Source organism: Juglans microcarpa x Juglans regia, chromosome 3S, assembly GCF_004785595.1.
Source record: "Juglans microcarpa x Juglans regia isolate MS1-56 chromosome 3S, Jm3101_v1.0, whole genome shotgun sequence".
In the NCBI taxonomy this organism is placed as follows: Eukaryota; Viridiplantae; Streptophyta; class Magnoliopsida; order Fagales; family Juglandaceae; genus Juglans; species Juglans microcarpa x Juglans regia.
The window spans coordinates 26,611,912-26,624,921 of record NC_054599.1 but is presented as its reverse complement, the minus strand read 5'-3'; the positions used below and the strand labels follow the sequence as shown (position 1 = coordinate 26,624,921).

Here is a 13,010-nt window from a genome sequence, read left to right as displayed (position 1 = left end):
GAGATTATTGTTGATTATATGCCTCTAGTGTTATCTAGAGAGAAAATTTGTGTACACATCATTGTTGATAGTAGAAGGTTTAACTGGACTAGATCTCGTGGTTTTTCCCTTTGCTTTGAAGGGTTTTCCACGTAAAAAATTCTTGGATCTTTTGTGTGTGTATGATTTTACTTTAGATTATTTTTTATTAAATTACTTCCTAACAAATTCACACAAAATAGGAGAGTATTATTTTTGCAATTTGGCAATTAATTTAGTTATTCCAAGTCGCTGTTAAGATTTCTCCCAACAACTAGTACGTATCACTCATCTCTTAATTAACTACTCATTTTAATTATTTCAAATCAGATCATGTCGTGTCCTGAAGGGAATATATTTCATAACTAAGTTCGAGGAACCGAAATGATACCGATCTAATAGGAGGTGAAATTTAATAACCAATTAATTACCTAGACCATCCAATTTATTCTAAATATTAAATTTTTTAAATTTGTCTTTTAATTTTCACACAATGGCATTCAATCCATTGAAAACAAATCAATATTTATAAAATGATCATCAAATTCTTAATGATTGGTGTCATTACTATATATATTTGTATAATATACTTCATTTGTTACACGCCAAACTAGCAGGGAGAAGAACAAGACACAAAAGTGTGAGTTACGGAAGTTTAGAGTTAGAGTGTCGGCAGCAAGGAGTATGCTAGAAGTTATCTTTCTTAGTTATGAGATGGGCTTGCATGGGCTGAAGTAAGAGCATGGGCTAGATGAAGTTAACCTTGTCTGAGAAGAGAAGTAGAGATGATGAGCTTCGAATGAACCCAAGGCCCGATCCTTATTTTACTTATAGCATTTTATTTCTTTAAGTCTATAACCGAACCATCTAAGGGTAATCTTATCTTTACACATTACTAGTATATCTCACATAGCAACAGCCTAAGGAAGCATCGAGAACCTGTTATTCAATTTGTTAGTCTGTTTTCATCTATGGAGGAGCTCCCCTCGAAGAGAGCATTATCTTTTCTTATGAAATACATATGAATTTCTTAACAGATTGGTTGCATTCCATTATTCTCCTATTTTGATCTATTACAAGTGGTATCCAGAGCCCCTTTCCTGCCCTGTTACAATGGCTGAAAACACACGCATGAAAGATCTGCAAGAAGGATTGAATGCTCAACGGAAAGCTATAGAGCAGCACATCAAGAGCACTGATAGCCAATTCAGTACAATCGGGGGCGAGATGTTGGCTATGCGAAGACAAATGGAATCCATGATGAATCAGTTCTCCACCATAGTTGCAGTCCTGCACAGTGTAAAAACATCGTTGTCAGGAGGTTCTTCTAGTCACCAAGAACACAATGACCACCAGGAAAACAAAGACTCACTAGTATTTCACAATATAGACATCCAGCCAAGACCCATCCATTTGGATTTTCCAGCGTTTCACGGTGAGAACCCCATGGATGGCTATTTAAGATGAATAATTTTTTTACCTATCATGATATTCCTCCTTAGAATAAACTGCGTTTAGTTTCTTTACACATGGAAGGGAAAGCCCTAGTTTGGTTTTAGGACTTGGAACAATCTAGGGGGATAAATAATTGGGAGGCTTTTGTTAGGGCATTAATAATCAGATTTGGCCCAACAACTTATGATGATCCAATGGAACAATTGGCTAAGTTGAGACAGAAGGGTAGTGTTGAAGAGTATAAAGCTGATTTTGAAGCCTTATCCCATAGGCTGCATGGGTTATCTGAGAATTACAAGCTTAGTTGCTTTCTCAGTGGCCTTAGGGATGATATAAGCTTAACAGTCAAGATGTTCACTCCTAATAATCTACTCACAGCTTATGGACTTGCTAAGCTCCAGGAGGAAAAGACTTCAATCCATAAAAAAACCCCATACCGAAACCCAGCCTACAACACAACCAACCAGACCCATGAACCAACTTTTCCTAAATTTTTCCAACAGCCTCAAGCCACAAATAACCTACAAAACCATCCTAAAGCCATAGTCTTAGTCCATAAAATCAGCCAACAATAAATGAGGGAGCGTAGGGCTAAGGGCCTATGCTATTCTTGTGATTCCAAGTAGGCCCCAGGTCACAAATGTTCCAGTCCAAAGCTGTACTTATTTGAAGAGATAAAGGAGAATTATGAAGTTGTTGACATTGATAGTAGTAAGGCAACAAACCAACTGGACACACACCATATTCCAGTTTCTAGTGAAGCCCCAGAAATTACTTTGCACGCTATCATTGGGTCTTTGAACCCTAAAACCATGCGTGTGGTGGGCAGAATTGGCAACCAACCAGTCACAATTCTAATAGATTCCGGAAGTACTCACAACTTCCTGGACCCTTCGATACTTCCCAAACTCTCCCTACATGTATTAATAGATGACAAAATTAAGGTGAAAATTGCAAATGGAGATCAAGTTCAAAGTGAGGGCAGACTTAAAAGTGTACCACTGGTTGTCCAAAACATGAAATTCTCCATTGACATGTACTTGCTAGTGCTGGCAGGGTGTGATGTTGTGCTTGGCGTGCAATGGTTACAAGGGCTAGGGTCGATTTTATGGAACTTCCATAACTTTACCATGCAGTGCAATCACCAGAACTCTTTGGTTGTCTTAAAGGGACTGCGAGGCAGCACTTTAATGGAAGAAGAGGCATTTAATAGGGCCACGACTCTAGAAAATAAAGGGGTACTACTGCAGCTCATTGAACAAGTTTCTCCAACCCAAACACCTACCATTGTCCCCAAACCTACACAGAACCTATTGGACCTATTCCCTGACATCTTTTCCCTTCCCTTTGGTGTCCCTCCAACCAGATCTCATGACCACAATATCGCATTACAACCTGGTACTCAGTCCATTTTTGTGAGACCCTCTCGATACCCCTATTTTCGAAAAGATGAAATTGAAAAGATCATACAAGAATTGTTGCAATCAGGGGTTATAAGACCTAGTCAAAGCCCTTATTCCTCACCTGTTTTGTTGGTAAGGAAAGCAAATGGTACATGGCGTCTATGTGTTGATTATCGTGCCCTAAACCATGTTACCATGAAGGATAAGTATCCAATTCCAGTGGTGGAAGAATTAATGGATGAATTGCAGGGTGCCAAAGTGTTTTCTAAACTCGACCTACGGTCAGGATATCATCAAATTAGGGTGAAACCTGAAGACATCCCTAAAACGGCATTCTGTACACACGAGGGGCACTATGAATTTTTGGTCATGCCATTTGGCTTAACCAATGCACCATCTACCTTCCAAACTTTGATGAACCAGGTTTTTAAGCCTCACTTATGGAAGTTTATTTTGATCTATAGCAGGGATGAGGAGGCCCACCTACACCACCTAAAGCTGACTTTTGCTATCCTAAGGGACAACCAACTTTATGCGAAGCTCAACAAATGTGATTTTGGCTGCCCAGAAATTGTGAACTTGGGCCATTTAATTTCTGGCCAAGGAGTACAGGCAGATCCTGAGAAGATAAAGGCTATGTTGAGCTGGCCACCACCCAAATCTCTTAAAGCCTTATGAGGTTTTTTAGGCCTCACAGGGTACTATTGCAGATTTGTGAGAGGTTATGGAGCTATAGTAGCAACACTAACCAGCTTGTTAAAAAAAGACAGTTTTACTTGGGATGAAGAAGCACAAGCAGCCTTTGACAAGCTCAAAATAGTCATGACTGAACCCCTAGTCTTGGCATTGCCCAATTTTCAAAAACACTTTGTCATTGAGTGTGACGCATCAGGTGAGGCCATTGGGGCAGTACTTATGCAAGAAGGGAGACCCCTCGCATTTTTTAGTCAGGCTTTGAAAGGGCGAGCCGGACGACTCAATATATGAAAAAGAATTTCTGGCCTTAGTTTCTGCAGTTCAAAAATGGCGCCATTACCTTTTGGGCAAGCCATTTGTTATCAGAACGGATCACCAAAGTTTGAAGTTTTTGCTTGACCAGAGAGTTGGGACAGTTATGTAGCAGAAATAGATTGCTAAACTGATGGGGTACGACTTCTTGGTAGAATATAAAAAAGGTAAGGAGAACCTGGTGGTTGATGCATTATCTAGGCAAGGGAGGGATTCCGAGGTGACTTTGGCTCTTATTTCTATCCCCAATTGGGACTGGATGACTGAAATAAAGAATTTATATGCTAGTGATGGCATAATCCGTGTTCTATGGGAGAAGCACAAACAAGGACAACTATAGGCCCTTTATATAGTGAAGAATGACATACTGTTTTATAAGGACAGAATTTATATCCCTGCCATTCCCTCTTTCATACATAAGTTGCTAGATTTATTGCATGTAAGTCCGTTAGGGGGTCACTTGGGCTTTGACAAAACCCTATATCGGGTTAAAAAGGATTTTTATTGACCTGGCCAAAAAATGGATGTGAGAAATTTTTTGAAAGCATGTGACATTTACCAAACTATCAAAGTGGATAACACACTTCCCAGTGGTCTCCTACAACCTCTCCCAATTCCCTCAACACCATGTGCTGACATTACCATGAACTTCGTTGAAGGTTTGCCCAACTCAGGTGGTTTCAATGCCCTATGGGTAGTCATAGATAGGTTCACAAAATAACTCCCATTTCATACCCATTTCACACCAATACACTGCCAAGACTATTGCCCATCTCTTCCTCAAACACATTTTTAAACTTCATGGGATGCTCAATTTTATCACCTCAGATCGGGATCCAACCTTCACTAGCAGGTTTTGGCAAGAACTACTATCCTTACAGGGGGTTATATTGGCCTTCAGCACAGCTTACCATCCACAAACAGATGGACAAACGGAAGCTGTTAACAAGTGGGTGAAAAATGATCTAAGATCTTATCTCTCTGATCGACCTAAGGAGTGGTCTAAATGGGTGGCTTTGGTAGAATGGTGCTATAACTCGAGCCAACATGCTTTGAGATCAACTAAGAATGGGTGGCTTTGAGAATCGCCCTTTTCCAGGCTCTGTATGGTTACACACCTCCTAGACTAACAAGTTACACGGCAAGAACAACGAGATTAGAAGAAGTGGAAACTACCTTGCGTGAAAGAGATCAACTTTGGGTCCTGTTGAAACAAAACTTACTCAAATCACAATAGAGAATGAAACGGTACGCTGATAAGGACAAAAAGGAACAAGAATTTCAAGTTGGAGATTGGGTTTACCTAAAACTCCAACCCTACCGACAGTCATCACTTCACCACCATCAAAATTTGAAACTTTCACCACGTTTTTATGGCCCATTTCAGGTAACATAGAAGATCGGCGAGGTGGCTTACCATATTCAACTTTCCCATTCGGCTCAACTCCATGATGTTTTCCACGTATCCCAACTGAAAAAGAAACTCGATTCCCAAGTCAGTATCATCCCCACCATCCCACCCACTGATAAAAATGGCATCTTGAAACTAGAACTGGAAGAAATACTTAACAGAAGATTGAGAAAAGTTCAAAATTTATCCGTCGTCAAGCTCCTTGTCCGCTGGAAAGGTCAATCTCACGAGGAGGCATCTTAGGAATGTTATACACAGCTCTGCACTGATTACCTACATCTTGTGGGCAAGGTGTTTTGATGGAGAGGAGATTTGTTACACGCCGATCTAGCAGAGAGAAGAACAAGACACGAAAGTGTGAGTTACGGGAGTTTGGAGTTAGAGTGTCAGCAGAAAGCAATATTCCAGAAGCTATCTATCTTAGTTATGAGATGGGCTTGCTTGGGCTGAAGTAAGAGTACGGACTAGATGAAGTTAACCTTGTCTGAGAAGAGAAGTAGAGATGGTGGGCTTCGAACGAACCAAGGGCCCGATCCTTATTTTACTTATAGCATTTTATTTCTTTAAGTCTGTAACCGAACCATCTAAGAGTAATCTTTGTCTTTACACATTACTAGTATATCTTGCGTAGCAATGGCCTAAGGAAGCATCGAGAGCCTGTTATTCAATTTGTTAGTCTATTTTCATCTATAGAGGAGCTCCCCTCGAAGAGAGCCTTATCTTTTCTTATGAAATACATAAAAATTTCTCAACAGATTGGTTGCATTCCATTATTCTCCTAATTTGATCTATTATGAACGTGGCTCTGATACCACTTGTAATAGATTTTCTTAAAATTTTTCTTAAAAATATTAGATCGAATTGTGACAAAGGATAATACATACTCTTTAAAATTATGCAACATATAATAAACATTAATCCTGCAAAACATATACAAAAATAAATAAGGAATTGACAGTATAAAGGCCTACAAATTAAGCAGAAAATCAAACAAGAAACTACTTATTTATATGTATGAAAGGTGGCTGCATGTTGGATCAGTGAATCGAGGTAATTGTCTTTATGTTCGTCGATTATTACAATTGCGTTGTACGTTCTGAGCTCAATTTATATACAATATTTTTCTTTCAAGCTTGCAAGAATTTGTTTGCAGATTTGTCAATATCCTCGATAGCTTGTAACCTGAGCCAAATCCAATGCCAACTAATTATTCCTAAATCTGTATTCAAACTAATTAACACCCCTTAAATTACGTACCCATTGCAGGGGTTCAGTACGAGATACAACGTTTATCAGTAAACATATACAAGACTTTGTCCATAGACAATGCAAGATTATTCCTCAACAAATTGTTGCCATCGAATGGGGATTTTATGATTTTTTTTGCAATTTTGGTTCTGTCGGCAAAAACATTTTTCTACAAACTAAAGTTTTTTCAGCTGAACTTGCAAAAACGTTGGGAAAAAAAAAAGAAAAAGCCATCCATTTCCTACGTACGTTAATTGGTTCCATCGAATGGGGAATTTATGATTTTTCTGCAGTTTTAGTTCTGTCGTCGAAAACATGTTTCTACAAATCTGAAGTCTTTTGATTTTTTTTCCCCACCAATAATAAGCATTTGTTCTTCAAAAGCTGCAATTGGATTGCACTGGCTTTTAAACAACTATTACAATTGCAACCGCTTGAAGAGCCATTTAACATTCATTATTATTGGGACAACCAATTAGCTGTACAAAAATCATTAAATTTTCAGAAATATCCTAAAACTATATCAAGTATATATCCTTGTTGTAGGCAGCTTTTCAAATCTTCAAGCTGTTGCACAGACAAAAGCATGGATGGGGGTAATTGAGTTGTACAGGCAATCTGGTCCAACACATTCAGGCCAATGTCATCAATTCTCTATAACAATAAATGGCAGAGTCATCAATTCTAGTAACCAAGGTTTCCTATCTAATATTGTTACTATAACAGTTAAATAAAATCCATAACACTTGTATAAAAAAAAAACCCATAAGTACTGTTAATGCTGCAGACTCATTTATGCTCTGTTGATGCTATTAGATTTCAACTATAGATGAATAATTGAAACAAGTATTCTCATCACGCACATCATTTCAGTAACTAGGAGAGGGCAGCCTTGGGGCTGGGGAGTCTCTGATACCAAAGTTAGTAAGTATTCTTGGAAGTTTGTAAATAAGTGAAAAAGTCAAGGGCTCAGAGAGAGTATTCTCGTACCTAAAATCTGTTATTTATACCATAAACCTGGGGGATAGATCATGTCTGCCCCCAAAGAGTCCACGTCCTTTGTATTGTTCCCTATGTCAGAGTCCTTTAATGCAATGTGACTCTACGACGAAGTCATTAGTGTGGCATGGAGCTCGGATAGTGGTGCCATTAATGCAGCGTATTTTTTCGATTTCCTTTTTCCAGACAGTATCCTTGGTGATCTGTTGATATTATTCTTGTCGGAAGATCTAGAGTTCCCCGCACATTACTGTAACACCGCGTATTTTAGTGTATTTTTACTAAAGGATTATTTTTATTTATTCGAAAATTTATTCTCTTATTTTATAATTATTAAATTTTATTTGGGTTATTCTTATGATTTTTAATTTTGTGAAAATTATTTTGAAGTGCTTTCTTATTATTAATTATTGTTATGCGTTTAAAATCTCTTTATTCTAAATTAATTACTGTTGGATTTAATTTTTTAGTTTCCCTTTACCATTGCGTTTGAATTATTTTATTTAACTTAAGGTTTTGAAATCATTTCCGTTGGATCATTTTTGTGACCCAAATTATGAAGATTGGACCTCATTTCTTTTCTCTCTATTTTTCTTTCCTCCTTCTCTTTTCTCTTTCTTTTCTTTTCTTCCTTATTTCTCCTTAGGCCCTCTCCCCCGTGCATTTTTTTCGTCCGCCCAGCCCACCGTCGTTGCGCCGCCGTGACCGTCACCGCCCACCCCATTTGGTTCCCCAGCCGCCGGCGACCTTACCCACCAACCTCACCTCCATTCGCGCTGCCGTTAGCCACCACGAGCCCATTGAAGCCGCGGCACCCTTTCCGCCGCTGCGCCGCCGTCGCACCACCATTGGCCACCATCTTCTCACCACATCATCCTCGACCTCTTGGCAACCCATTGGACCCAACCCCAGCTCCGATCCGCCACCGGTGAAGCTCCACCATTTACATTTCCGATTTGAGTATTTTGGTCTTCTACCGCCCATTGCGCCGCCACCCATGGCCAACCTTCACTACCACTAGCTTCACTGACCTCCTTAGGCCTTACCCTATCATTTTTGGGTCTTCGTTTGTCCCTGTTTGAAAGTGGGTATTTGTGACCCACGACCACATTGTATTTTGCACTGTTACGTTGCTCAGACGTCATTTCTTGCAGCTTCGTGATCCATCGGAAATTGCTATATAGCGCTGTAAGTATTTCTTCAAAGAATTCTTGTGAATTTAATGTATTTTTGCACTAACACATTTCACTATATTTGAACTGTTGATTGGTTTTGCAGGAATGAGTCCGAGGAGTACGGGGGTCGGATGGATTGGTGATTGGAGTTGTTTGGTTGGATTTGATTGGATTGGTAATTGTTGGTTTGGATATTGTGTTGGTTTATGTACATTGCATTTGGCATGCATGATCATGTTTGTAAAGGAAAATTGGGTTTTCGTGTATTGCATTCATGTTCATGTGTTTATGAAAACTGGATTTTCATGTGAGTATGGAATTTGGGTGCGTGTGTATCACGACCCCAAGCCGAGATGGGGCATTATCTCGGTGGAGCTCCTCTGGTTACTCGGGAGCGGAATATACTGAGTAACGTCCCCTGGATTGTCGCCGGGCGACAATGGGATCGAACGAGAGATTCGTGCCGACTCCGTGGTCCTTCTGCTGGCGGGGACTAGAGGATGTCTGGCCACGTACGCGCTGGGCGCGGAACTGGGCATCGCTCGTTGCGTAGTGTGGGTGCTTGGCCATGTACCCGCCGGGCGCGGAACTGAGCACCGCTACGAAGCCAGGACGTGCGGATGGTCCATAGGGGAGGTCATGGTGCATAGGGTAATAATGGATTAATTGGCTATTTTCTGGAAAAATAGTGTGCGTTGGATTTTGTGTAAATCATTTTCTGGGAAAATGTTTTACGGATTAGTTTTGAGCCAAATGAGATTTTGGCATGTGTTGAAAAATTATCATTTTCGGAGAAAATGATGTTTCGAGGAAAAATACATATTTCATCATATGCATGCATGTTGGTTGCATTAAATGTATTTTATTCTTGAGGATTATTTGGGTTATACTTACCTGCGATACCATTTTGTGGTAACGCAGATTTTGATGCAGATGAGGAGGAGGAGGGCGAGCCTGAGGAGACGGCTCCGCCTGAGGAGTGATCTGGGATCACTCGTTTGTTTATTTGAAAACTATTGTATTATATTTTTATGGATGACTGTATAACTGCTATTTAAATTTTTACTGATGTTTGATTGTAAATAAATTATGGTACTTAGTTGACTATCCGCTGCGTTATTTTATTTGTACACTGTTGCATGTACACACACTGGCACTTCGTTGGGATATATGACCGTGTTGTCACCATCCTGGCGTCTCGATCCCTGTGTATTTATATAAAGGGGATTGAGGGCGCCACAATTACGCCTACTATGCAAACGAGCACTTGAGAGTTGGACATTACTCAAGGGGCCTTCAGCTTGACGAGTCCCATCTCCTGCAGCACACTCCATATTGCAAGTTAAGTCCAGAGGACCCTACCCATGGGCTCGGTTGGAGACTTTCTTTATTCTTGGCTGGGCCTTTGGTCTTAGTTCCCTTGATTTCATTCACAGGCCCGCTGTGTTTGGTAAGTAAAGGTAGTATGAGATTACTTCACTACTTTGCATAAAGAGTTTATTACTATTTATAAATTATTCACTACTTTTTCACTACTATTTACTAATTTTTTATTACTATTCATATATTATCAGAGATCACTTCAGCATCCAAACGTAACATAAAAGATTAAAAGCTGACGAAAAGTGGATTCAAGGTTTCATGTCAAGATCACAACGTAACAAAAATGTATTCAAACCATGCTAACAAAATATAAATGAACATCAATGAAGATTTATTAGGCTCTGTTTGGTTACTCAACCGAGCTTAGTGCAGTTCACTTTTAGATTTCTTCTACCATCCAAACAACAACTTGAGCTGCGTATAAGACCTAGTTAAGGGAGTTTATACTGTAGATTTATTTAATGCTCCTGCCAAATGCCAGAAATGCCAACCAAACTGTCAAAGTGATAGCTGCAATAAAAAAAAAAGATTTTGTCCATTTTGCCCATTTATTTTACAACTTCTTATAAATATATCTAAACTCATCTTAACTTCCAAATACACTTAAACTCATTTTAAGTAAATCTCACAAAACTCACTTAACCATCTCAATTCACTACTATTCGTAAAAAATTCAACTCAATATCCAAACATAACCTTAGTGAGGGTCGAGAGAGATGAAGATTGAAGCCAAGCACATGGTTAGCTGCACAAGCATCTTTTTCATGATTATAAACTGTTAATTTTTTTTAAAAAAAAAAAAAAAACTCTTAATTTTTCTTCAATCACATGCACTAGTGTGAGTAATTGGGATTGGGCGTTGCAGAATCAGAGAGTTTTTCATGTTGCACTTGCATGTAAGAGCATGGCAATGGACTAGCCATTTGCCAATGCAAGTCTAAATTGAAAGTAAATATGAAAAAAAAACATCAACATTGGCCTAGCTAAACATCCCAAGTTTAACATTTATGCTACAGTAATTCTTCACCCCTCGCCAGACTTGGCGAGCTACTGCACACGCATCAAATTTTTATTTTATCATTTCTTGCCTCCCGCTAAATTCTTTCCCTCGGTTTTTCTGTGTCTTCTTCCCGAAACCACCATTTCTTCTTTCTTTTTTTTTTCTCTCCCGAAACTCATTCTCTTCCTTTCTTCTTTGCCCTTCTCTGTCTTCTTCCCGAAACCCCCATTTCCTCTTTTTTTTTTTTTTTCCCGAAACCCATTCTCTTCCTTTCTTCTTCGACCTTCTGTCTTCTTCCCGAAACCCATTTCTTCTTTATTTTCTTTCTTTCTCCCAAAACCCCTTCTCTTCCTTTCTTCGTCACGCTTCTCTTTCTTTCTCCTGAAACTCCCTTCTCTTCTTCTCTTCCGCCCTTTTCTTTCTCTCCTCTTCTTCTCTTCTTCGATATTTTCTTTGTTTCTCTCGAAACTCCCTTCGCCTCTTCTCTTCTTTGCCCTTTTCCGCCTTCTCCCGAAACTCCTGAAACATAGCAGGTCTTCTCCTCACTGGAAGTGTTGTTTAGTGGTAAGTTTTCTTACTCACTCTCTGTCTTACTCACGGGGTCTCACATCCCCGATTGTTTAAACACACACACACACACTCAGATTTCTTTGCTTTCACATGATGAATTTTTTGGGTTTTACAATACCAGAGTTAGAGGCGATTTTCACTAGACCATGTGGCATGCTCGTGAAAGCAATCGATCCCCACGTCCAGGTTTAGGTATCAATGATCTATTTTGCAGAGTGTGTACAATTTATACAATATATATTTGGGGGATGTATATATAGTCGTGATTTGTAGAGATTTTTGAGGGTTTTATTAATTGGATTCAAAGTTTGTGCAATGTTGTTGGTTATTGAAAGGCATTGATTGGTATTCTGTGAGTGGAATTCCTGTGATTAGTATTCTGTTATTGCAAATCTGTGATTGTGATTAGTCTTATCCCACTTTGTGATCAACCTATTCCTGCTCTTCAAATATATTGGTACTTTGCCAAATGAAAAACAAGATTGTTCATATAACTTCAAAACACAGAAATTAACCACCATATAATCCAAGACCTCACTTGTGGTGCTATCAAATGTAAGGGCTGAGTAACAGAGAAATGAAAAACAAAGAAATGAATGAGAATGTGCTGAAGTTAATTAGAAGATATTATTGCCATGTATGGTCTGTACATATGAACGCAAATGTATATTCAACTTTGTAATAGGAACATTATACATGCCTACAAGGGGTTTCGTGATTGCAGCTTGTTTTCAAAGCCTATAAGGGTCTAATGAGCCTACCTAAAGCCCCTATATATGTATCATTTGAAATGTGTGAAAACTGTTAAGTACTGAAGTGTGGAACCTCAAGGATATTCAACTCCTTTTAAGATTTGGACCACATCATATCTACTAATGTCCACTGCTTTTGTTTTATGAATCATACAACATATATATTATATTGACAAAAGAATTGGGAATATTAATTAGTTAGCCCAAAACAGTTGCTTACTTGGGAATATTGATTTCTGAGTAGTGTTCAACCATGTTGAGTTTTTGTGCTTATTTTTTCCATTTCTTTTCAAACTACTTAGAAATTATTATTGGTATTTGTTAAGATAATATTGTGATTGATTTCTGAGTAGTGTTCAGTCATGTTGAGTTTTTGTGCTTATTTTTTCCATTTCTTTTCAAACTACCTAGAAATTATTATTGGTATTTGTTAAGATAATCTTGTGATTGATTTCTGAGTAGTGTTCAGCCATGTTGAGTTTTTGTGCTTATGTTTTCCATTTCTTTTCAAACTACCTAGAAATTATTATTGGTAGCTGTTCACATTCTTCTCTCCCTCTTCTATGTGCATTCTCTGAAAATAGATAC

General features: G+C 38.8%; 1 protein-coding gene across 1 annotated transcript; it reads left to right on the top strand.

The window, feature by feature from the left end:
• Nucleotides 1-1,667: 1,667 nt before the first annotated feature.
• LOC121258846 lies at nucleotides 1,668-3,554 on the top strand. Its single transcript, XM_041160375.1, has 2 exons — nucleotides 1,668-2,018; nucleotides 2,100-3,554. The coding sequence occupies exons 1-2, from the start codon at nucleotides 1,668-1,670 to the stop codon at nucleotides 3,552-3,554; spliced, it is 1,806 nt and encodes a 601-aa protein (XP_041016309.1).
• The last annotated feature ends 9,456 nt before the right edge of the window (nucleotides 3,555-13,010 follow it).

Excerpts from the sequence above, each read along its gene's own strand:
- LOC121258846 (XM_041160375.1), top strand. The coding sequence starts at position 1,668 with ATGGAACAATTGGCTAAGTTGAGACAGAAGGGTAGTGTTGAAGAGTAT. Across the intron at positions 2,019-2,099 it reads AAAACCATCCTAAAGCCATA|GCCCCAGGTCACAAATGTTC; the intron begins GTCTTAGTCCAT and ends GATTCCAAGTAG.